At 39.1% G+C, this 24,483-nt stretch overlaps 1 protein-coding gene across 1 annotated transcript in view; it reads left to right on the top strand.

The window, feature by feature from the left end:
* GTF2I (general transcription factor IIi) overlaps positions 1 to 23,160 on the top strand; it is a 74,483-nt gene extending 51,323 nt beyond the window's left edge. The window contains exons 24-44 of the mRNA XM_041484916.1: positions 316 to 499; positions 1,879 to 1,931; positions 3,600 to 3,683; positions 4,394 to 4,577; positions 4,892 to 4,950; positions 5,624 to 5,695; positions 6,206 to 6,398; positions 6,909 to 6,967; positions 7,612 to 7,707; positions 8,187 to 8,282; positions 9,864 to 9,929; positions 11,436 to 11,619; positions 12,460 to 12,512; positions 13,070 to 13,177; positions 14,010 to 14,093; positions 14,905 to 15,088; positions 16,017 to 16,045; positions 17,418 to 17,480; positions 18,871 to 18,909; positions 21,172 to 21,246; positions 22,666 to 23,160. Coding sequence (XP_041340850.1) covers positions 316 to 499; positions 1,879 to 1,931; positions 3,600 to 3,683; positions 4,394 to 4,577; positions 4,892 to 4,950; positions 5,624 to 5,695; positions 6,206 to 6,398; positions 6,909 to 6,967; positions 7,612 to 7,707; positions 8,187 to 8,282; positions 9,864 to 9,929; positions 11,436 to 11,619; positions 12,460 to 12,512; positions 13,070 to 13,177; positions 14,010 to 14,093; positions 14,905 to 15,088; positions 16,017 to 16,045; positions 17,418 to 17,480; positions 18,871 to 18,909; positions 21,172 to 21,230 — 1,949 coding nt within the window. The 3' untranslated portion in view covers positions 21,231 to 21,246; positions 22,666 to 23,160. The remainder of the gene's footprint in view (positions 1 to 315; positions 500 to 1,878; positions 1,932 to 3,599; positions 3,684 to 4,393; positions 4,578 to 4,891; positions 4,951 to 5,623; positions 5,696 to 6,205; positions 6,399 to 6,908; positions 6,968 to 7,611; positions 7,708 to 8,186; positions 8,283 to 9,863; positions 9,930 to 11,435; positions 11,620 to 12,459; positions 12,513 to 13,069; positions 13,178 to 14,009; positions 14,094 to 14,904; positions 15,089 to 16,016; positions 16,046 to 17,417; positions 17,481 to 18,870; positions 18,910 to 21,171; positions 21,247 to 22,665) is intronic.
* Positions 23,161 to 24,483: the final 1,323 nt, after the last annotated feature.

Raw genomic sequence — 24,483 nt, 5'->3', positions numbered from 1 at the left:
CTAAAGAATACAGAACAGATACTTACAGAAGGCTAAAAAGATAATAATGAATCTTGTTACTCTCCCCAGAGCCCCGACACAGCTTGACCCTGATTGGCCAATGAGTGAAAACAATTCACAGCAAAAACCAACTAAACAATCTCCAACTACATTTCAAAGGAGCAAAACAGAGGAGAAGCAAATGATATAAGAATTGTTTTCCTTTTTCTCTGAGGCTTCTCAGCTTCTCAGGAGAAAAATCCTGGGTGAAGGGTTTTTTCCGAAAATATGAATGTGACACTAGTCTAATGGTTTTATTCTCCTTTTTCGTTAAAGGTGAGGCTATAAAAGCAGAGGGTCCAGTGTCTGTCCCATACACAACCTTCCATTCACATCCAGAAGATTTAGTTGTGGAGGGGCTGCCAGATGGGATTCCCTTCAGGCGCCCAGCCACGTATGGCATTCCCCGGCTGGAGAGGATCCTTCTGGCAAAGGAGCGGATCCGCTTTGTGATTAAGAAGTAAGGAGTTCTTTGTTTTGATCTCTGCATTACTCATTGTTTTCTGCTGGTGCCACTTTGCTTCAATTTTCTTCACGGAATTCCAAACTGGTTTCTACTGGCATATTAATTTATGGTACTAAGGAGTAGTTTTTAGTTGATGTCCACTTTGATATATTCAGCTTATTATCAGACCAGTGGACCACATAGAGTGGTGGTGCAGAGATCTCTGGACAGATCTCTTCAATCTTATGGACTTCTTGTCAGGGGCAGATCTCTTTGTACTGTTCAGATCTCTGCAGCTGCAATACATGTTGAAAGCCATTGACTTGGGAATATTTGATCCTGTTTGAGGATCCTGGCCTAATTTTTTAAAACTTGCTGGAATTTTGTATCAAGGTGTCTATGGCTGTATTTGTATAAAACATTTCCTAGGGCAAGCTTGAGGCCAACACATAGCTACTGGTTCCTGTGGTTTAGGTGTCCTTGGTGTGTCTGGAGGTAGTGTACATGAAGGAGACCTCAGATGGAGACTGATTGAAGTTTAAAGGAAACTTCAGTGAGTAACAGCTGATGTTTTCTTGTGTTCAGTGGTGTAGGGCTAATGCAAGAGTTTTTGAAATGGACAGGAATCTGATTATTGCAATGGTCAGGCTGAGAATTGGGGGTAGTGGCAGCCCCTGCCTCTGTGCATGCTGCCTTTACCACGGGTGCTAGTTGCTTACATCTAAGAGGAACATGGTCAGTTTCTATCATCCTAATGCTTGCAGATAACTAGAAAAGGAAGAAGTGTAGATCTACCTTGTGTCTCATTTAAAATCAGGTATCATACATAGATCTAATTATTTATGCAATGCTGGCACCCGCTTTTGTCAAATATGTCGTAGTTGTTAACAGAAATTAATTTTTGGTGTTCATTGATTTTGAAATGTGTAACAAGAGCAGCTAAAAATTTAGTTTGGCTCTCTGAGAAACATCAAAATGTTTAATTTTTTTGTTTGTTCAACTGTGGATAAAATTAGATATATTTTGGAAACAGAAGTGTCTGCTTTGAAGTTTACTCTTTTAGAGATTAAATTTTTAATTTCTATCTTTGTTTCTTATTAAGTGTATCTCACAACTCAGAAGTAAGTTTAATGGAACCTTTATGTCACCATGAAATGGGTGAATACCCATAGTCATCAGATATGGGTATTGGCATGAAAAATAGTTTGTCAGTAGGGTTCCAGCCAGCTCTTATGGTATTTCAGCATTAGTTGGGATTTAGTGCTGGGGATTGTGATGTAGCCTGGGAGGTTTTTGGGTTTGATCCTTCAGTAAGTAGTTACTTGAGGCTCTAGCTGGAGGCTAGTTTCTCAAAGTGTCTGTCACTGTTCAAACACGTGTCTTAAATCTTTCAGGCCTGAACTTCTGAATTCGACAGATGCTCCCGTGGTCAATACAGTTCCAGCAGGTAGGTGTTCAAATGTGTGAGTTGCACAAGCACATGTGATATTCCTATTTGTCCTATATACACATAGTGTTCTCTTGTAAAAAGTATATCAAAGACAGTATTAAAGTGAATATTAAGGATCTAAATTAAGCAGGTGTACCGTAAGGATGTCTATTTAAGGTGTGTGCAGGAATTAAACTTTTCCTGAAGTTAACTTAGTGGATTGAGTCGTGATAACCTACTGTACCTTCAAGCACAAAATTCGACTACAAAAATAGTAGGTAGGCTAGTAACTGAGCCTTAGCCTTAAGTGGACTGTTATGTGGCTGTTTAAATTAGCCTTTTTTTTGTTGTTTTTTTAGTAATTTTTAATACGGTTGTACTGATTACAGAGGCAAAGCATTGCTCATAAAACCCCTGTAGCTAAGAAAACTGGTGTTAATCAATTTCTATGGCAGCCTTTTTTTTGTTGTTTTTTTTAGTTATTTTTAATACGGTTGTACTGATTATGAGCAAAGCATTGCTCATAAAACCCCTGTAGCTAAGAAAACTGGTGTTAATCAATTTCTATGGCACAGGGTTCTGAACAGTTGCTTATATGGCTTGTCATCAGCAGCTACCACTTGATAGTGGTACGTGCGACCTCTGCATCCTCTCTAATAAGAGAAGAGAGCATCCCTGGGAGCTGTCAGTCACATCTCAGAGAACACAGGAGACAGCAGCTGTCTGAGCCTCCTTTCCTGCAGTTTTCTTCCTGTTTGGATTTCCTCTTTCCCAGTAATTTATTATCTCCTCTGCTGCTCCCTGTGTCCACTGCCATCTCAGGAGACAGAGCTGTGGAGCACCAACCCCTGCTCTCTCAGCTCCTTGTGGCTCCATGTCCAATTCCTGCTCTGTCCATAGGTCCTGACAGCTTGTGTCCCCAGCAGGAAAGGGATGGGATGAGTATGAAACCTGTATTTTGACTGGCAGAGGAAAAGATGATTTTCATTTGCATTCCTGTGGGAGATAGTCTGGTCAGAATGGTTTTGTGGAATGGCCTCAGTCCAGAAACTCTGAGAAGACTGATACTGGCTGCAAGACAGACCAGTTGGATCTCAGGAAGTGTCAGCTGGTGCTTATGCTGATAGCCCAGTCTGGTGCAAGTATGGAACACAAGTCATTGCTTTTGCATTCTGACTAAACCCCTGGTGTGTAAGCTGGCCAATGTGTTCTTTGAGACTGGGAAGCTTCACTTGTTGGTCACAAAGACATATTCAGGAGCAAGAAGTGATTTGTATTATATGTGCTTTGATCCCTTAAAAGCAAGTTTTCATCCCATGCGCATTCCTAATTCTGCACTGAATATCAATAAATTCTTCAGGAAATGAAACCATTGAAAAACTATTTCCATCTCCAAGTGGAATCTGCTGTTTGGAGGTGGATGATGGAATATTGCAGTTCTTCAGGCCAAAACATTGTGTGTATTTTGTAGCAAGAGTGATGTCAGTGGTTCAGCAGAGTTTTGACAGTTTTAATATTCTGTCATTATTTTATGGTAATTTTTTCTAGTTCCACATTGAATCCATACTTCTTACATGCAACATTTATGTGTTGTCTGAAAATGTAGGATGATTATGCATTGTATAAATTGAACAACTGAAAATATAACCAATATAATTAAGGAATGTTGGTTTTGTTCTGTGTCAGTCTCAAATACAGTGAAAGAGGACTGGCATTCCAGAGTCACCAAACTGAGAAAGATGGTAGATCAACTTTTCTGCAAAATGTATGGTAAGTGCAGTATTATTATCTTCTTTTCTGAATGGCTTTGTATTTCTTGAAGGTTGCTTTCATTCCTTTCTTTGAATGTCTGCATGAATGAGACCTTTGTTCAGATTTTTTTTTCCAAATATCTAAAATTCTGGAAGTTCAGTGAAAAATAATGTTTTAGTTTACTGCTTATACAGGGTAAATTCATAGTTTTAAAATAATTTTAACTCTTACATATACAGCTCTTCTGATTGCTCTTGATTCCTTCCTGTTTGGATTTTTTTCCTTCGGTGGTGAAACAGCTGTTTACTTATATCCACTGCAATATCATCATAATTAGTATTAAAACAATTAGTATTAAAACATTTTTGGGTGAATTTTTATATTCTGTCAAATATGAAGAAAAAAAGTCAACTTTCTAAGACCTAGAATAAATTTTTTTCATGATACTCTATAACAGATTAACAACTTTGGATAAAACAAATGTATTGTGACCCAATAAGCAATCCAGTCTGGTATTGTGACTGCCCAACAGCAACATCATAGAATATGGCAATTCTTTAACATTTTTTTACATGCAGAGACTTGGGTTTTGTTGGATTTAGATGTCCTGCATTGTTCCACATTTTAAGAGCACAGTTGCAACAGCCTGAGGAATTGGTATCAGCTAGCTTTTAATAAAGGTTGATTGGCCAGTCTGTCCAGTTACTGGATGTATTTTGTTCCAACAGCCAAGGCTTTGGGGAGCAGTGATCCCAGAGCTGTTCCATACAAGAAATTTGAAGCTCATCCAAATGACCTCTATGTTGAAGGGCTGCCAGAGAACGTCCCCTTCAGGAGTCCCTCCTGGTATGGAATCCCTTGCCTTGAACAAATAATTAAAGCAGGCCACAGAATAAAATTTGTGATCAAAAGGTAAGTCTAAACATGGAGGGTTTTTTAAGAAAGAATCCAAACAAACACCCTGTGTGTAATCAAGCACTTGGTTTCATTAAGTCATGAAGCATTTGGTCTCTAGTTAACAAATAGGCAAATGGAATATTTTGCATTGTAAAGTGGGCATTTGCAATCCAGACAAATATTTCAGAATATGTTTTGCATATCTGTTAACATGTTGACATGTGTGAAAAACATAATGGAAAAATTCAAACTCTTCAATTCATGTCATAATAGGTAGTGGTATTTAATTTATGACAAGAATAAGCACATTATTTGTGTCCTGGTTGCAGGCCAGAGCTGCTAACTCACGCTTCAAACGAAGGTATCCCGCACAGGTCAAACCCTCAAGGTAAGACAGGTGCTGTCTCCAGGTGGGAATGGAAGGGTGGAAGGCTTTGATGGGGAAACACATCTAGATCAGTGCAGCATTTTTCAAGAAGGAACCCATGTGAAGTGTGCTGGGATATTCTTCATGAGGGTTGGAAGGAGTGAGCTGATCACTGTGAACATGGATGGCTGCTGGATTCTGAAATCCTGATGCAGTCCCAGCTGCCTTTGAATAACTAGCCTAGGTCACCTTCAGAGCCCCAGAGAACTGGAGTTACTGTCCTGGCCTGAATCAAAGGTCTGGAGTCCCTTGGGATTTCACAGGTGACTCTGAGCTCTTTCAGGTCTCTGTTGGTAAGGAATTGTAGGGACTTCTTGAAAGCATGATGTGCCTTTAACAGGAAGAACCACTAAAATAATTTCTTTCTGCATCTGAAGGCTCTGAAGACCAAGTTGTTCTGCTAGGGTCAGTGTTTGAAATTTGTAACTACATTTAAATAGATTTTTCATTATGTAGAGGAAATTACGTGTATTATTTAGGCTGCTATTAATAATCATTACTCCTTGTGTGTCCCTGTCTAATCAGATGTAATTGTGTTGTTAGTTTTCATGTTCTTATGTTGAAAGAAGTATGTTCAAATGTACCTCTGTATCTAGAGCTGGGTGATTCTCTGACACCCGTTTCTGGTTTTCAGCAAGAGAAGATTGGAATTCCAAGATCACAAAGCTAAGAAAGCAAGTAGAAGATATATTTAGTGTGAAGTTTGGTAAGTTAAATGCTAAATGAACTGTTCTGTAATGCTGCTGCATTTTAAAACTCCTCTGTTTAAATGTTACAGAATTTACTTAAGCATCAGAAGTATACTAGAACGGATATGGAAATCTTGACTCCTCTTACCTATGTTTTACTTACTCTTTCCTATAACTGACATAAATGTTTTTATAACAGCATCCTAGGCCATTATTTTTCTGGTTGCGTGACGAGATGATTGCACAAAAGCTTTTGGATGAAAAGAAGTTCTCAAAATAAAACATTAGGCACTTTAGGCCTATATTAAATGTTATCTGTAACAAGATGGGCCAAGTTCCCATTTGCAGTTACTGCACAGAAAATAATAGGGAATCTGTTCAAATACATTTAAATATTTCTATTGTTTTTCAGGAGGCTTGTTAGCTTTGAGTAGCAGAGCCTCTGTGAGACGAGATTCTTAAAATCACTTGAGATAAAATTCCACCCATTGAAGTTTGTAATACATCATTTAATCTTTTATTTTCAGCTGAAGCTCTGGGGCTTTCAGAGGTTTCAGATTCAGTGAAAGTTCCCTATTCTGTGTTTGAATCACACCCTGACTCCTTGGTGGTGGAAGGCTTGCCAGAAGGAGTCCCCTTCCGGAGTCCCACGTGGTTTGGAATTCCACGCCTCGAAAGAATCATCCGTGCGAGTACCAAAATCAAATTTATTATTAAGAAGTAAGTTTGTGATCCAGTTATTGTTACCTCTGATTTTGAAGTTACTTGACTTCATTCCCAGCAGCTCTAGGCTTTAAATGCTACCTAAACTCTGCTTCCATGAAACACAAAGAATATTTAGCACATATGTGGTCCTCACACAAGGACATACATTCCTCATTAAATTTCTGTAGATGTATAAATTGTGTGTTTCATGCATCAAGAATTGAGGGGGGAAAATGGTCTTGCACCTGGAAGCTTAGTTCCTTGGGGGTTTTTTTTATTTTTCTGTATTTTTCTTTGCTTGAAGTAAACCCAGAAGAAAATTGCAGAATAGAAAATACAGCTTTATGTTTTCTATTTTTTTTTGTGGTTGTAGTAGATGGAGAGTTATCCATGCTTCTAACAGAATTTCCTTGTAGAGAGCTGATGTTATGTGAATTGGAACTCAACTGAATTCCAAGAAATTGGTAACTTTTTGCTGTATGACTTGTCTTGCAATTGATTGGATTTGTTCTGTTCAACTTCTAGGCCTGAGCTTATCATTTCCCATTTGCCTCTAAGACTGGCTAGTAAACTAAAGAAAAAAGGTAAACAATTAAATATTATTTGCTGCCATCCATTTGTAAATACTTCTTTTCTACTTCCCTAGCAGACTGAGAGCTCTTTGTGGTTGAAAAAGACAGGTGTTGTAAATAAAAGGCATTATTTAAGATGATCTAGCATAGTAGTCTCTAAATCTGCTGTTGAGAAAGACACTCAAACCATAAATATATCTGCTTTTCTACTTGACTATTGTAGTACAGAAAATGGAATTTCCTCAATTTTGACAACTTTTATTTCGCTTTTAATGGCTTCAACCATTTTTAACTGAGAGCTGTGAACTGCTGTAAAGAACAATGGTGTTTTATAAGAAAAGAATGAAAGAATCTTTTGTCTGTAGAAAATTCAGATGTTAGTAATTTTTGGGGGTTTTAGATAATAAAAAGTAACAAAACTCTCCTTCACCCTTAGAAAAAACAAAGTCTTTTGTTCTGAATTCATGGAAAATCTAGATGTGTTTTTTTCAAGAGCACTAAACCTACTTCTTAAGATTGTGAGCATCACTGTATTGTTCAGGTTTTACTGTGCAGACTCTGCTTAGTTCAGTCTGTTAGAATTGTTAGAATACAGCTGTTCCTTTGTTAGGCGTGCAAAATTTGTGCTTTACGCCTTGTGTTCTTTTGGCTTCCAGGAATTGGTCCTTCCAAAGATCAAAGGACTTCCAAAAGGTCACGAAGCTCTTCAGAAAATTCAAGTGTCCCGGAGATTGAAGTTACTATTGAAGACAGTATGGAAGAAATAAATATTCTTCTGATGTTCTTTTATTATATTCTTCTAGATTGTCTGTTCTTCTAAGCTTTCATAGCCCATAAGTAACATGCACTTCATGTAGCAAACTCTTGAGGGCTCCAGATACACTTCAGTATAAAAGCATCTTTATTTTTCATTTCTGAAACAAACTGGATACTGTGTAGGTGATGCTTAGGTAAAATGTTGCAGTTTGACAGCTTGCTTGGGCCCATTATTCCAAGCAGAGGTGTGGGAACTGCTGTAGTCCTGAGCAGAGAGATCACAGATGTGGTCAGTAGCATTAAATGCTTAAATACAACTCTAGAACTTCCTAAAGGGTGGTTGTTTTTTTGTTTTTTTTTATTCTACTCTTGATTCAGAATTGAAGATTTCTCTAGTAATCAAGTTCGATGCATTTTTCTTTTTGTATGATGTCTTGTTTCTGCTCTGCCTTAAATATGTAATGTCTCTTCATAGGTCCTAAAAAAGACCAAACCACAAATGCAGAAACTAATTCTCATACCGATGACTCCAATGAAAATTTGAAGCCACAAGGAAGAGAGTTTTCTTTTGGTAAGTGTTGAGAGAACTAACACCCATGCATTCTTTAATGTTGGTATGGAACATCCAGATTACATATCAGATATTTTGAGTTCATATTCTGATGTACAGTTAGTGAATGACTGAAGTCCTCCCTTTTGTGTACATTCGGTTCTTCATTATGTGTAATAATCTGCAGTAGAGAAATACTGGATGATGTGTGGAGTGTGCTGTACAAATGCAGCCCAGATCCATTAGATGTCATTGATTCAGGTACAAAGGCAGTTCTAGATTTGTGCTGCTCTGTTACTGCACAGTGCTGCAGACCCTTGAAGGACTTTTCTGGTGCAAAGTACCATCAAGTGCATAAACCCAGCTGAGATGTGCATAAATTTCATAAACCCTCCACAAATCTGAAATATTGACATCACTGTGCAGAGATACCTAGGTGGGATGTAGGGATCAGGAAGGATTTGAACCAACATTAGTAAGCCATGACCTGTCTGAGCTGATTGTGCATGATTGCCATGACTGACCTCTCCAGTTGTAGAAAATCAGTAAAGGAAAAGCTGGACAGGGTTGAAAGCCCTGAAAGTAGTTGTGTCCATGAATGTAGGCCAGAGCTTTTTGGCCATGGAGGCCCAGGCCTGTTAGTGCAGTGCTCTGGAACAGAAATCTCAGCATTGAATTTGCAATCCAGAAAAATTCTTCATTGTCAAGTGAGATGAGTGACTGCATTCAAAGTAACTCTAAGTAGTTCCATGTCTCAGTAAACCTTTTTTTTAGCATACTCACATTCTGAGTTTATTTGCTTATATTTGTGTAGGAATTTGCTGTTATTAGCTTTATCTTTTTTGTCCCCTATGCTTTCTTTTTAGCTGTATGGTCAAAAAACCTATAAGAAATTAATTATTTACTCCTACAAGTTTAGAATTAATGAGATATTGATTTAGCTACTGATTTAGGGTGGTATTCATATTCAGAGTTGCAAACAGTTTTCTTGGACTTTCCTGTTGCTTGCTAGACCTAAGCTTTTTTTTTTAAATCTGCAACTTTTTTAAACTTTAGACTGAGGTTTTAGTTTTGTAGACCAGCCATGGCTCACTTAGTGCAGCCACAAGTAAACTGGTTTGGAAATTGCTCTGATGGCTGTCAGAAACAAAATGCTTAAATTAAATGGACTTCTCATCTCACCACTAAAGTAGAAACTGTGCTAGAGATTAAAGTTCTCAGGAGAGAGGCATGTATTTCAGGGCTGTGTCATTGAACATAAGAGGAACTTTCTGCCACTGTTTTGGGTGGTTCAGATGAGTAAATTTTCTGCTATCTGATAGTAAATTTTATGCTATCTGATAGTAAATATGGATCACTCTTGGATTAATTTTGCTTTTAATTACATTTGATTTATTTAGTTACAGTATCTTTCAAAGCTTCAGGAAAATAAGGATTGATGTGGATATAGTTTTGCAGAATGAAAGCCATTTTGCACATTTTTACTGCCATAGTAAATTGGTTATCAAGCATAAGAATTTATTAAAGATTTGTTAAAATGTTATTCAAAGACTGATTCATTGTGTAAGTGTTTTTCTAATTCTTCCAATTTCTTCCTGGCAGAGCTCTGGAATGCCAAAATCAATGACTTGAAGCAGAAAGTAGAAGATCTTTTTAATGAAAAATGTGGTATGTTTATTGATTCTTTATTACTGAGATGTCCTTCTTATGAACATGCAGTTAGATAAATGTATGAGAGGTGTTCATATGTTTATTCCAGAGCTCCTGCAATCCTTGTGTACCTTACAGTTTCCCATCTGAGTTCATTCTCATGTGCTTGCAATCCAGTGTCACATTTCCACTTGTTATTTTACTTGGGTTTGAAAATGGAGAAGTTGTAGTTGGATTACAATTTTTTTAATGAGCCACAGAGTGATATCACATACTGGCACATCATTTTGAGCTTTCTGCACTCTGCTTATAGATGGGACTTTGGCTCTGCATGACTGAAAATGGGTTATGGGTGGTATCTGGAGAAATTGCTCAATTATATTCCAACAGTTAGTGCAGGCTGTTTGGAAATGAGTGACTTTTGGAAGTAATGGCTTCTCATTACTCATCTGAGTGTGGACTCTTGAGCAAGAGCATGAATCTCATCTGTCCTTGGTACTGTTCTCTAGAAGAGAAAGAGGCAGAATGCATTGCCTTCAACAAAGTGTGTCTTGATTTGAAAAGACAGGTGTCTGCTAAGGAAGGGAGAAGCCTCTCTTGAAATTGAAAATGTAAAACCCCTCCCTCTGAATTATTGTAATTTTGAAATTAAGGGGCTCTCAGGCAAAGATACGGGGTTAGGAATAATAGTTCCTTGTTAGGAAAATTAAAAATGCAGTAATACAAAACAACCCTGCCAGAGTCAGAAGAGGAGCTGGCCCCCTGTGTGTCAGGGTGGTGGCACAGTCCCATCCCATGGGGGCTCAGCCCTCCTGCAGTGCCAGCTGTGCTTCTGCTGGAGCAGGGATCCTGCACAAGGCTGCAGTTTTCCTCTGGAGCTCCAGGGCTGCTGGAGAGGTGCCTGCTCTTCCTCTGGGAATGCGGGGCAGGAGAAAGCTGCTCCTCTGGGAATGCAGTGGGCAAAGGCTGCTGTGCTGTTCCAGGCTCAGATTGTATCCAGGTAGGAATGCTTGGCTCCTGCCCTGGGCGGAGCATCTCCCCATGGGATGCTGGAATTTGATCAGCCATGCAGGGACACTCAGTGGCCATGGACAGGAGAGATCTCCTGGAGGGAGGATTGGCTGTGGGAGAGATAAAGAAAACTGCCCCATGGACAGCAGAGAACTGCCCCAGCTCTGACAGAGGATGATGGAATGCACACCCCCACCACATCTTGCATTTGCAGGCTAAGACAAAAGGGGCATGCAGATAGGATAGTCATGCATGCAGACCAAGCCAGTGGCATGAGCTGGTTGCAAATTACTGAGTTTCAGCAAATTATGGTAAGATTTACTGCAACAGAAAGTCATGTTTGAATTGTTAATTTTCTTCCTGCATATTCATAGCTGTCACCAAAGAAGGCAAAGCCTGCTGGTAAATTGATTATGCATGTGCCAACTACTCTATTCCATTTCCAGCAGGGGTATGCTATTTCTGTACACATCAGTTGCCTAACGGGTCCTTATTTGCTCTGTTGCATTTCAGGGGAAGCTCTGGGACGCAGTGGGCCAGTGAAGGTGCCATATGCACTGTTTGATTCCTACCCAGAGGATTTCCATGTGGAAGGACTGCCTGAGGGCGTGCCCTTCCGCCAGCCTACGACTTTTGGGATTCCAAGACTAGAGAAAATCCTGAGAAATAGACCCAAAATAAAATTTATTATTAAAAAGTAAGGCTCCCATATGTTTTTAATAATCTGTTCTATGAGAATTGAAATGTAGACCAAAAAATGAAATTGTGTTGCCAAGTTGCTAAATTACTCTATAAAATACACACTGCAATATTTTTATTGAGGAAATGGTGGGAAAGCTCTTGTGCCAGTGGAACAAGATACAATAATCTCTTTGTTCTGACAGACTCTTAGACTGCTGTGAGAGGAAGAGCAAGTCCATATTTCTTAATCCATCACAATTATCACATCATTGGTTTAATTCCTACTGCAAGGAGCACTTATGGGCTACTCATAAAGCTTGCTGGTTGTGTATTGGGAGCTGAGGAGTGGAGATTATTTTAATGACAGCTGTAAGAATTCTCTTTCTTTTGCCTAGAACAGGTTTAGATATTCCTGTGCCAGTGCAGAAACAGTGGCAAGAGAAATTACAAGGACAGATAGTGATAGAACAAGGGAGATTGGCTTTAAACTGACAGAGAGCAGGGTAAAATTAGATGTTTGGAAGAAATTTTCACTGGGAGGGTGTTGCCCAGAGAAGCTGTGGCTGCCCCATCCCTGGAAGTGTTCAAGGCCAGGTTGGACGGGGTTTTGAGCAACCTGATGTTGTAGAAGATGTCCCTGCTCGTGGCAGGGGTAAGGTTTTAGGTTCCTTCCAACCCAAACCAGTCTAAGATTCTGTGATTCTGGGAAGTTATGGAGCTTCTCAGTCATTGCATTCTTGACTGACTGTTTGGCTGAGAAGATATCACTTAGTTACCATTTTTAGAAAATGGGATTTTCTTTAATGTTGATGTTATAATTTTATTATTGTATGTAAAATGTTCAATCTGTTTTCAGGCCTGAGGTGCTTGAGGCAGCTATCAAAGGAAGGTCTGATAGAAGCACCCAAGGTGAGTTTTGCAGCTGCTTAACTTCCCAAATAACAGTTTATTTCAAGGGTTAAATATTAATTATGAGAGCAGCATGGTGCTAATAAATTCCTGAAATATTTATTCTACATTGCAGTTGCTTGGTTTGTTTGTTTGTCTGTTTTCAAGATGGGAAAAGCACTTACCAGTTACAGTTAAAATATAGCTCTCACAAGGGAGTATTAAGTTTTTTAAGTTATTCACAAATAATTGTGCCTCTAATGTATTCTTTACTACATTCTATCAAAATGTAGCCAGCAATGTAGGATTCACAGGATTTATTTGGGTCTAGAGATAAATTATTTGCTCCTAGTGTGTAGATCATCTAAATGACACAGGCACCAGAGACAGGAGTGCAGATAGCCAGTAGAAAATTATATCAGGTAGGTAGGTCATGGAATAAATGCTTCCATTTTGAAACTGAAACTAGGTCCTCTTTGAAAACTTTGCCAATATTTGTTGTTTTGCAATATTTTCTTTATAGATGAAACTGAAGATTTTGACCTCTCTATAAATGTTTTCTAAATTAATCCTCTTAGGAAAAAATAATTCCTCCAGTAAAGCCAATACAGCAAGGACCACAAAAAACACAGTGAAAGCATCTGAAGATGTTGAAGACCTAAACATTGTTAAAGTAACCATAAAAGGTGTGTATACTGTCTGGTTTCACATCATAATACTTGTGCTTCTATTCTTCGTGATATCTGCTTAGTTTGATATTTTCCTACAGTCAGGCTGGTTTGCTGAAATACAAGTACAGTCAAGAAAGAACCTAAGTTACCTTTTGGTTTTGCTGAGATATAAATATTATCTAACACTCATTAATATCTCATCAGTGACATCTGTAGAATATTCTTAGTCCAACCACCTGTTAGAAGTATCCACATTTTTATGATGCAATAAATTAAATATTGACTTGCAGTTCTTGGCAACTTGCAGATGTCAGTACTTGAACTGAATTGAATGACCATGCAGGCTGAACTGCTTTGTCTTAACACCAATTACTGCTTTTTTTTGCTGCATGCTGTGGCCATCTGCTGAATGATCACTTTGCTTTTACCTTCACATACCGTTCTGTGTTCCATAAGAAAGTAAAATACAATTTGTTGGTTTAAATTACTTTACAAAATCATCTCTAGACATTTCTAGATTCATCCCTGGAAGTGTTCAGGGCCAGGTTGAGTGGGGCTTGGAGCAACCTGGTCTAGTGGAAGGTGTCTCTGCCCATGGCAGGGGTTTGGAACTGGAGACTTTAAGGTCTCTTCCAAACCAAACCATTTTAGGATTCTGTAATTTCTTAGCAACCATCTATTTGTGTGTATTTCTACTATTCAGTGTTACTACTAAAATGAGGAGCAAAGACAGTGCCTGTTTAGAAGCTCTTGGGTATACCTGCTTTGAGTAAACATGTATTGATAACAAGCTTCAGGGGTGGAAATTTGTGCTTAATTCTCATGCTGTTCTAACAATTTCTTCCAGATGATGAAAGTGAGCGACTGCCAAAAGCAGAAAATGCCAGACAATTGAGAGAGCAAGTAAATGATCTTTTTAGCCAGAAATTTGGTAATTGCTTCTTACTCCCCATTTTTATATAGGTGTGAGTGCAATTAATGTTGTTCACAGTGCAGTTACTGAATGAATATTCACACACAGTGAATTATATCTATGGTCATTAAAATGAACAAATTTGAGAATTGTATATGAATGTTGTGCTTTGACTCCAAAAAGAATCTTTTGTAAGTGATGTAGACAGTTTGGTGTTTTAAACAAAGTCCTAAGACTCTAGATTGCTTCATGGTTCCCCTTCCCTTTTCCTTTTTCCTATGTCAACATGATGGATTTTGCTGGCAGTCCATGATTCTTCTCAGGGCTTCATAATCCTGACCTCTTAATACTTGGGATTAGAGTAATTTTAAAAATGCAATTTAACCCTTTTGCTGTGTATAGTTTTGTTTGGGTTTTTTTTACTTTGCATTTTATAGAAGCAATGACTTTAGTTTCCTTATCTGAAATTCCTTCACTTGGGCTTTATTGAATTTCTTTTCATAGCATTGCAGGAAATGCTGTTTTCCCTCATGTAGCTATCTCCTTTAATATCCTGTTCTGTACTGCTCTCTAAGAGCAGAGTCTGTGTTCTTCATGTGCTGAACTGTCAGACTTGGAGCTGTGACTGATGCTCTCATAGTAATGTTCATGAGTGTAATCCAGAGCCTCATTTCTAACACTGTAATTGTTTCATTGTCAAGTGAAGGTTGATAGTTTCAGATCTGATAGAAAGCGTGGTTTGAATTTTTTTTAATCATCTGAGGACTTTTTCGTCAGTGTAATCATAAATACTGTGGGTTTGAAAATAAACACGACCTCTCTCACTTAGGTGAAGCCACTGGTATGAATTTTCCTGTGAAAGTTCCATACAGAAAAATCACTAACAACCCTGGCTGTGTGTTGGTGGATGGAATGCCTCCAGGTGTGGCATTTAAAGCACCCAGTTATCTGGAACTCAGCTCAATGAGGAAGATTTTGGATTCAGCAGAGTCTATCAAGTTCACTGTCATTAGGTATGTAGTTGCCATTAATTAGATTGTGAGTACAGTCCCATAGCTGGAATAAATGTGAGAGAATAGAAGTTGTAGTCCATCTTTAAAGAGGTGTTGGCTCTTTTTGGATAACAATATATCAGGTCAAATGAAGCCCAGATGTTCCTGGCATGAATGAAGGAGGACATGTCCAATTTAATATGACAAAAGGCATATTACTAATACTGCATATTACAGAAAGCTGTCTTTTGAGTCCAAATCTAATCATAATAGCTAAAAAGTCCTATAGTTTTCTGGGCCTTGCTCTCCCAGTCATAATATCAAGTTTTGAAACAAGTCCAGAGCTCATTGGTTACTATGCAATATTTTAAAATACACTATTGTCCAATTATAGTATAAGGGAGTTTCATTTGCATGTGTATATCTCCATAGATACACACACACATATCCAGTGTTAATTTGTATGCATTGAAGCAAAACAGATCAAACTTTGGAATCATTCTAAGGGGGAGTTGAAAATATAAAATTGATCCATTTCTGTAACTTCTCAAATCACAGATGACTTCACAGGAGTTTAGAAGCTTCAGTTTATCCTTAGAGAGAGAAGTTCTTAGATTTTACTAAAGGGTCTGAACTCTCAACATTTAATCATGACATATTCTAACCAAAAAAAGGACTTTGATGTGGTTTTGAATTGAACCCTGAAGAAGAGGTGATTCCTTGCTAAGTAGCAGTGACCAAGGGAAGGGTTTAGGTCTTCCCATACATGTTACTTTTCAAAATGCTAGTTTTGAAGAACCAAAGTGCCCAAGAGCTATACTCCTTCTGTTTTACTTGCCTTTCTTTTCATTTTTTAGCATGACCTCTGTTGTAGAAGGTGTGGGGAGGTTACATTGGGAGGAAACACCATGCAGTGCATTTTAGAATCAGTAATTTTTTTTTTTTCCAGACCATTTCCAGGACTTGTGATTAACAATCGTAAGTATTTATGAGACAATGATGACAAATGCATTTTTATAACCTACCAAGATTCATTTTCTACATTGTGTCTTAGTGGCAGAGGCCCCAAGTTGTTAAGGTCTCTGTATAACTCTTGCCTCTGTATTTCTTATTAAGATTTCCTGACTAAACATGGATGTAGAGTTAACTTGAGGGCAGGGGGAGAAATTTACATTTAAACAGCATAAGATTAGCATTGACTTGATATGAAAATGCAAGACTCTGATTTTGTATTTTTCAGCTGCAGAGTCCCAAAGAAATTTAGGATCCTGATTGAGCAGCACACTTACATGAGAGCTGCTGTGTTGTAGGTTTAAATCCATCACAGTAGCAGTTAGCAAGCAAGAGCTTTCCAGTAGCTGCACAACCGTGTTCCAGTGAAAAATTCTGCATTCTGCTGAAACTGTAACTTTTTAGAGAGGCAGACTGTAGTCAGCTGAAGTGCCATGGCCAATTTGGCCCTCACAATGAAATTGTTTGGGGTAGTGGGAGGGAGAGGTGTAGTTAGTATTTTGGTTGCTAAAATAATTGCGACCTGGTTGCTAGATGTAATTTAGGAGAAAACACAAACCACAAAGACTGTCACTACAGTGTCCCTTGTGTTGTGTTCTTTATGAACCAACGTCAGATTAGAAATTCAGAGGCCAAATAACCTGTCACAAACTGGCCTTACCCAGCTGGAGCCTTAGAACCCATTGTTTGTTCAAATACATTCAGCCACCAGTGTATTCCAGCTCCCAAGCTGAGGTCCATGCCCTGCAAGCAGGAGATGTCCTCAGGAGGATACTGTAGCCAGTGACTCCCACTGACCTGCTCACAGACCTAGGTGCACTTCTGAGGTGGCAGAGGGGTCTCTCTGCAAGGGAGAGCCTTCCAGGCAAGTAAATGTGTAATAGTATTTCCAGAGAATTCAGGCAGAAAAGAAAGAATCCATTGAGCTGTTGTCAGTTCAGCCTAAGTTGTCAATGTGTATTGGGACTGGGGGAGCAGATTGGCCATGGACCACATGAGGTGTGGGCATTATCTGTGTCCACTAATTGTCATCAAAATTATCTTATACTGATGGATACCAAGGTGAATGATTGAAAGGCTCTGAGCCAACTGCTTATAAGTATTATTTATTATTTATTCTTCATATAAAGAACATGTGGAAACTTTAAAGTTTTGCTGCTTGAAGGCAAGACTGGGAATGTTTTTCTTGTAACAGATAAGATTGAACTGCATCTCAGTCACAGTGTTGGTGACCTGTTCATGTGAGAAGTTTCAGTATTTGCAGATTCAAACATTTTTCTTGTGTTGCATGTGAACCATTTTCATTGTGAAGTAAAACAATGTTCATGTTTAATCTTAGAGCTGCTAGAAGAAGCTGAAGCAGAAGCACCAGCAGCAGCCACTAGCACAGCAGTACTACCAGGTGATGCAGTGTGACACGTGTCCTTGCAGGAGGGGTGGGGTGTGCACTTCTGCATCTCACTGGCAGATATCCTTACAGTCATGTCCTAGGTATAGAGTGCTCATGATGAGCCATTTCATATTGAGAAATGAATAGCTGTTAACTTCAGTAACTGTTAAACTTTAAATAACTTTAATAGCTGTTAAACATTAGTGGAAAGTGCCTCTACTTTCTTCAAGCTGTGTCATTGGTGTGTTCCTTGATTTGATTTTTACAGATGATGAGTGAGCTGGAAAGAAGGATTAGTGGGGGCAATGTGTAAAGGCAATTCAGCATCCATTTATTAATGTCTGCTTAACTCAAATGTGTGCATGTCTGCATGTACAGCCAAGTGAAGTTTGCCTGCATAGCTGGCAGAGGGGTCTAGGTGGAGTTTCTGCCTGCTGCCAAGCTCTGTAACCCCTGCTAGACTGCATCTGGGAATGCACACACATCACCTGTCTTAGTCTGAGCAGAGAACTCGCTTTGGGCTGTGAATTAACTAAAGGAAATGTTAATTTCCTTTAGTTAATGTTAAGGAAAGGAAATGTTAATTTTCCTGCCCAATGGTTGGGCAACTTAGCTTTGATCCAATACAGCTTTAAATGTCCATATACCTTTTAAAATTGTGTATGCTAAGTTGGTGTAGTGTGGGGAAAGCTTCTGCAATTGACTGAATGAATCATTACACAAAGAAGCTGGGAAACTAAGAGAAAACATCTGATAAACATTTTAAGAGTAAGGGACACTTTTATGATGAAAATTATTGTCGAGAAAACTTCTGGTTCCTCTGTTTCCATGTGGAGGTGTGGGAGGGAGGAGATCAGCTGCTGGTGGTTTGTGAGCTTGCTGTAGTCTGTTGGTCCTTAACATCTGCAGTGTTAAAATGTTTTTCCCAGAGCATGTTCATCTGCAATCCCTGCAGACACAGTAGCAAACTCAGCATGGAATTAAAGCCTACTTCTTGTCCTCTGTTGTGCACCTCCCCACTCTGCCCCAAGTACACATACTTGCCATCAAAGACAGTGCTTGGGAGAAGTGGTGGCTCTTTCTTTAAGCTGTTCCAAATGTGGTGGATCCTGTGCAAATGCACATGATGTTGTTCTGGGACTTGGTGATATCTCTGCCACAGTGAATCATTCTTAGAAGAGAAAGTGTTACATAGCTGAATGTAATAAATGTTTGGGGATATTTTCTATTTTGTTGCAGACTATAGAAAGCTGCACAAATTTATCTCAGTCAAAGAGATATGAGTCTGATTGTTTAAGAAAAATTAGGTGCTTTTTTTGAGGGAAAACTTAATTTCCCTAATCTGATTCATCTTGTTGAAACGATATTCATATTCATTTGACTGTCTTTTTTTTCATTTAAGAGCCAGCTGAACCAAGCCATATAGAAGTATCTCTAGGAGGTAAGTGTCTTCAGTTACTATCAAGAAATATTTTTAAGTAATGCTGAACAAAGTTGCATCTGTTTTTAAAGTCAGGTCAATCAAAACCAAGAAAAGGTCTTTTATTGGTTCCTGGTACATTTCTTCATTTATAGTAATATCATGCTGCATCATGTGAAAAATACTTAGCAGCAAAAATTACTATTTAAATAATTTGACAAAGGAGTTCTGCAAATTCACCAATAACTTAGGTGAGTCATGCCTATACATAGGCTCTGAGTGACTTCATATCCTGAGTGATGCATCTAGTTATTCAGTGCAGTAGTTTCCACAATTGATGCAAGTGAGTGATTGCCATCATCAGGAACTCTGAATGCCATATTGGCCTGGATACACTGTGCTGGGGGCAAGGGAGTGGAGCATTGGTGTTCTTCTAGCACTTAAACTCTGGAAAACATCCAACTTTCCTATTGTCCAAGAATATACTTGAACTGTATCCTTTTCAGATAAGAATCACAGAATCATTTAGTTTGGAAAAGCCTTCTAAAAGCATCAAGTCAAAATGTTGCCCCAGTACTGCCAAGCTCACCACCAAACATGCAAGTGCCACATCTACACAGCTTTTAAATGCCTCAGTCTCAGTGACTCCAGCACTGCCCTGGGCAGCCTCTGCCAGGCCTTGACAACCCTTTGGGTGAAGAAGTGTTTTCTAGTCCATAGATAAATGTAAGGGAGCTGTAGGTTTTGTATCCCCCACGTGTTTTTGCACATGGTCTTGGTGAATCAGAAATACTGGACTGACCTGAGAGTTGGGCTGTTGCTGTGTGCTGTGCTCCTGTAAATGCTGCCTTTGCCTCACCCCAGCCTGTCAGCAGCCCCTGCAAGGCCACAGCTGTCTCTGCCGTGGCTCCAAGGTCACCCAGGGGGCTCTGTAGTTTGCTGGGGTGCTGCCTTTGTGTCAGGTGGTCCCAGGAAGGGTTTGCTGATGTGTCTGTGGCAGCCAGCAGCCCTGGGATGGCAGCTGCTGTGCATCAGCACTTTTCATCTTGAGACTCTCAACTTTGGCTCATTCCCTAATCCTGCTTACATTGCACCAAAAGAGAAAGCAGCAAATCTCTGTGCTCCTGTTCTTCTCCTGCCTTTTTCATGGAAATTCCCTTTCCAGGCTCCATTGCTTCACTCCCCCTGTCATGTCATTGAACTCTAAGCCAAGAGAACATTCTCAACCAGAATGAGTGTTACAGGCTGAGTTACAGGTTCACTCCAAGGGTTTTAAGTCAGTCTTTCTTGGAGTATAGACTGACCCTGTTGCAGCAGTTAGACAGGAAGAAGGCAAATGTTAGAGTCACAAATGTTAGCTGCAGATTTTAAGCTCATAGTTTTGAAGGCTGGAACATCAGATATCTTTATCATGCCAAAACTCGATGGGATTGTTGAAGCTAGATGGTGCAAGAGAAAGACACTTGTTCCTGAATACTGTCATGTGGAAGAGAATCAGCTGTGGGCCTTCAGTGTGATGGTTTGGAAGAGACAGAAAAGCAGAGTTATGAATTTGTCATCCAAAACTGGCTTCAGACACTGTAACTACAGAAATGGTTTTGTGAAAAGGCATGCAGTGGCAAAAATCACCTCAGAACTAGGCTGGAAGGTATAAAATGATCATGTGGTGAAACAGCCTGGCTTTGTAGTGATGAATTACTCTCACACCAAACCTTCCAAACAACTTCAGGGGAAACCAATTTCCTTCCAACATCATATTGTCTGTAAAAAGAACAGAACCAGGCTCTGGGTCATATGGACAGTGCTACACAGACATGAGATTCCTTTGATTTACCTCCAAGCATCCCTGCAATGAATAAAACTGTATCAAAAGGTGATGAATGCTTTAGCCAACATGATTTTAAAAAAAAACATATCATACTGCTTTCCTGTGTGATACTGTACTTTGAAAATTAGCTAGGGTTAAAATTTATTTTGGACAGACTGAAATAGAACAATGCAGAAGTCTGTATCTAGTTGAGAGAGAAGCAGTGCTACTAATGCCAATTTTATTTCCATTCATTAAGAACTAGAGTGCTCTAAGATCCTAAGGTGCTTTACATTGCAGTGGAAATGGTAATTTTCACAGAATCAGATTGCTGTGAATATGCTTTTATTTGTTATTATTAGTTTAAAGAGATAATGAATGCTTTTCATATTTTTATGAATTTTTACTTAAGTACAACAGTAACAAAATTGGTGGGGAAGTTCCACTTTTTTCATTCACTACTACTTTTTTAACAGATAACACAGAAACAGAAGAAAAGTTTCAGCTAAAGCATGAACCAGACCTGACGTCATAGACCTCATCCATACTGGGTAAAATAATTTAGTGTTTCTTGAAGTCAACACCGGTCAAGGAATAATATTTTTATATTTTTTGCTGGGGAAAGGAGAGATGAAGTGTAATACTGAATGTCAGAAGGTGCCAGTACTTTAGTTGGGAATTATTCCATGTGTCTCAGTTCCCACATATAAGATGTCAGATGTTTTGCACTTTCTTATCCAAATACAATATAAAGCACATTGTTCAAATTTGTGAGGAAGTCCTAGAAAAATGTGGCCTAAAATGTGTGATGGTAATCAGAAACTTCAGAAGCAGAACAAGTGAAAGTTGAGGGAATTAGTGTTTATGAACAGCTCTGACACAGTTGTGTGAAATCTCCAAATTGTAATTGAGCAGGAAAGCTCTTCACTGTGATTGCAATATTGTCTGAGCTTGGGACACTCAGTAAAGCTATTAACTGTGATGACAAACTAACCTCCTTCAAAAGTTTTCTTTATTTTCTTTTCATAAATTAAACTTTTATGAAAAGCCTAGTTTAATTTACAATGCCAATTACAAATGTCCAAATTTTTCTCTTACTCTATTTTTAACGTCACTTGTTCCTAAAAATTATGTTTTTGTGGTGGTGGAGAGCAATGTTAGCAATGCTATCATATCACCAAATCCAAAATTCCGACCCACGTGGTTTGGAGTCTCTGTGCTTCGTACAAAGAACGTGGGAGTACTTCTTCCCATTTCAGTTTTTTGGTAATACTGAACCTCAAGTATCTTCCTCACTATGCAGTGTTTGATTGGTGTAAAGTTAAATGAAGCATTGGCTAGGGGAGCCTGTGGGTTTCTTTCCTGGCACCATTTCAGTTTTTGGAGCCCAGGGCCAGCCTTGGCCCTCCACTGGTACAGCATGAACACAGCCCAGGACAATGAAGTGATGTGGTGGAAAGCTGCAGGAGCTGACAAAGCAGCATCCCAACTGTGCCCTGGGCACTACAGGCACAGCAGTGGTGCTCTTGTTCAGGCAGTGAAGTCTGTGTTGGAGGTACTTGTCATCAAACTGGCAGGATAAAATATACTAAAGGACAAACTGATTCGTCATGGGACACACTGCAGGCAGTGAGATATAAAAAACCATCTCACTTGTCTATTAAAGGTCACAAAAATGTTGTCTGAGCAATGGCTGCACAATTTGATCCTGAAGGAGTTCAGAGTTTTGGATGCTTTAGGCCATCTGCTGAATTTATACTAAAATAAATATTTGTTCTAAATTCTGACAAGAGACCACTAGAGCACACTTTTAATCTCATATTTATTGAGAGCAATATTCAGTTTCTGCATGCTTGCTGAACCTAGGCCTGAAGAACAGGAAAACAGAATACAAACTGCTCATAGTTGTAATAAGGCACGAGGCTTCAATGAAGCTAACTTAATTTTTTTAATTTCTCTTACCTTGTCAGAAGCTGCCCCTTCTGAGAGGAGCCTGCTCGGCCTGTCTAGAGCTGTGTAATATAACTGTATAAGAGAAGTATCTTCTATACAAACCCTTTTGTACTATTATATAAAATGTCTACTTTTTCAGCAGTTCTGTGAATTGACCTAATAATGACTGTAGATTTGGATTGTCTGAGTTTACTTTGGAATATATTTTAACGAATAAATTTGATGCAGCGGTGCTGGGGAGATGGCAGGGATTATAATCAACAGGGACTTAGCTCAGGCTGTCTGTACTTTCCAATAAAGCTGAATTTCACTGTACCTGAATGCATCCTAACTTTTGTAATGAAAAATTCCTGCAAAGAGTTCAGTTTGTTTACTTTGAAGAAAAAATCCTCTACATTAATTTTCAGCTATTAATGTCTCATTGGACAACAGTATCTGTATATTTGAGTTATTTTTTCCTATTATATCTATTACAATTAATATGTTTTTCCTAAATAAAAGATTAAATTATCCACTTGATGGTTAGTGTGCATTAATGAGGTAGACTGTGAAATGGTCAATATTCCACTGTGTGGATTAGGAACCAACTGAAATTAAACCTCATCATAGTTTGTTCTGTTAATTCAAGGTAGTAAGTACATGTTATATCAGAGTATCACACAGTTTACATATGATGGGTTTGGTCTTACAGTCCTGCCATAGGCAGTAGTTGTGTGGGCTTGTGTGAGAGCTTTTCTGCTGAAGGCTGTGGGGAAGCTCTTCTGTTCACCTAGAACTGGTTATGGAAACTTGCTACAACCTGCTCTAAGTCCTATTATGTCAAAAACTCTGAATATTCTGTGAATATAATAATTAAATTAAGTCCCCTGTGGTCCTGGTTATGGGCCACAACATGTAAAAACATTTTTTTTGGTCAAATTTCATAAACCATAGGAGATGTACAGTTCTGTCTGTATGATAATCTCTAAAAAATGCAGATTATTTGCAAAGGTTTCTATTTTACTGGCTTGAATTTGAGATGATTGCATTATGCACAAATGGTAAATTATGTTCCCTGATGAAGAAATAAAGACCTTTCTGATGTTTTTCAAGACTGTCCATGCAGTTATGTCTTTTACAGCAAATCAAGTCCTAGCAGTAATTCTGTAGGCAGGTAGAACATGCTGCAGCTTGGTTATATCCTGCCAGCAGAGAAGTAAGGTCCAGTCTGCAATCCAGCTCTGGGTGGGGGAGGTGATTGGACCTTCAAGGAAAATTTTGTAGCCTTAAATTCAATTGTGTGCAGTTTCTGTTCCATGGGAGCAACCTGAAATTCAGCAGGTAAATTCAGAGCAGCACATTTTTGTCATTATGGAGATAAGGGAGACCCTATAGGACATCTGCTTGTGTTTCACAACATGCAGATCTAGGTGCTCCCACTTGAATACTGGGACCTTGTGCTGGTGATGTCAGCAGGGGCAGCTCCATGCTGAGGCATTTTGAAAAAGCTCGTCCTGGTCCTACCTTCCTTCTCTCTGGAGAGGAGCTGGTGGTGACTGGTGCCTTGCTGCCTTCCTGCCTCAGCAGCCAGCCATTCCCAGCCCCGTGGAATGAGTCCACCTGCTGAACCTACCTGTTAACCCAGCCACGTGGGCACTGCCCACATTGTAACCACCAGCACATTTACCTGCTGCTCACTTGAGCAGACATGCTGAGCCAATGAACCTCCAGCAGTAGTTCAGGACCAGGTTTCACACTTGCTTCTGGACGTGTTCAGAATGGGGAAATGACATAATGCAGCTTTCCCCAGGTTTCAGCTGGCCTGACTTCCCCTTCTGAAGAAGCAGGATGGTTCA

The sequence above is a fragment of the Pyrgilauda ruficollis genome, unplaced genomic scaffold (assembly GCF_017590135.1).
Source record: "Pyrgilauda ruficollis isolate IOZ18807 unplaced genomic scaffold, ASM1759013v1 scaffold69, whole genome shotgun sequence".
Lineage (NCBI taxonomy): Eukaryota > Metazoa > Chordata > Aves > Passeriformes > Passeridae > Pyrgilauda > Pyrgilauda ruficollis.
Note: the sequence above shows the minus strand (reverse complement) of the source record. Positions and strands in the feature narration are given on the sequence as shown.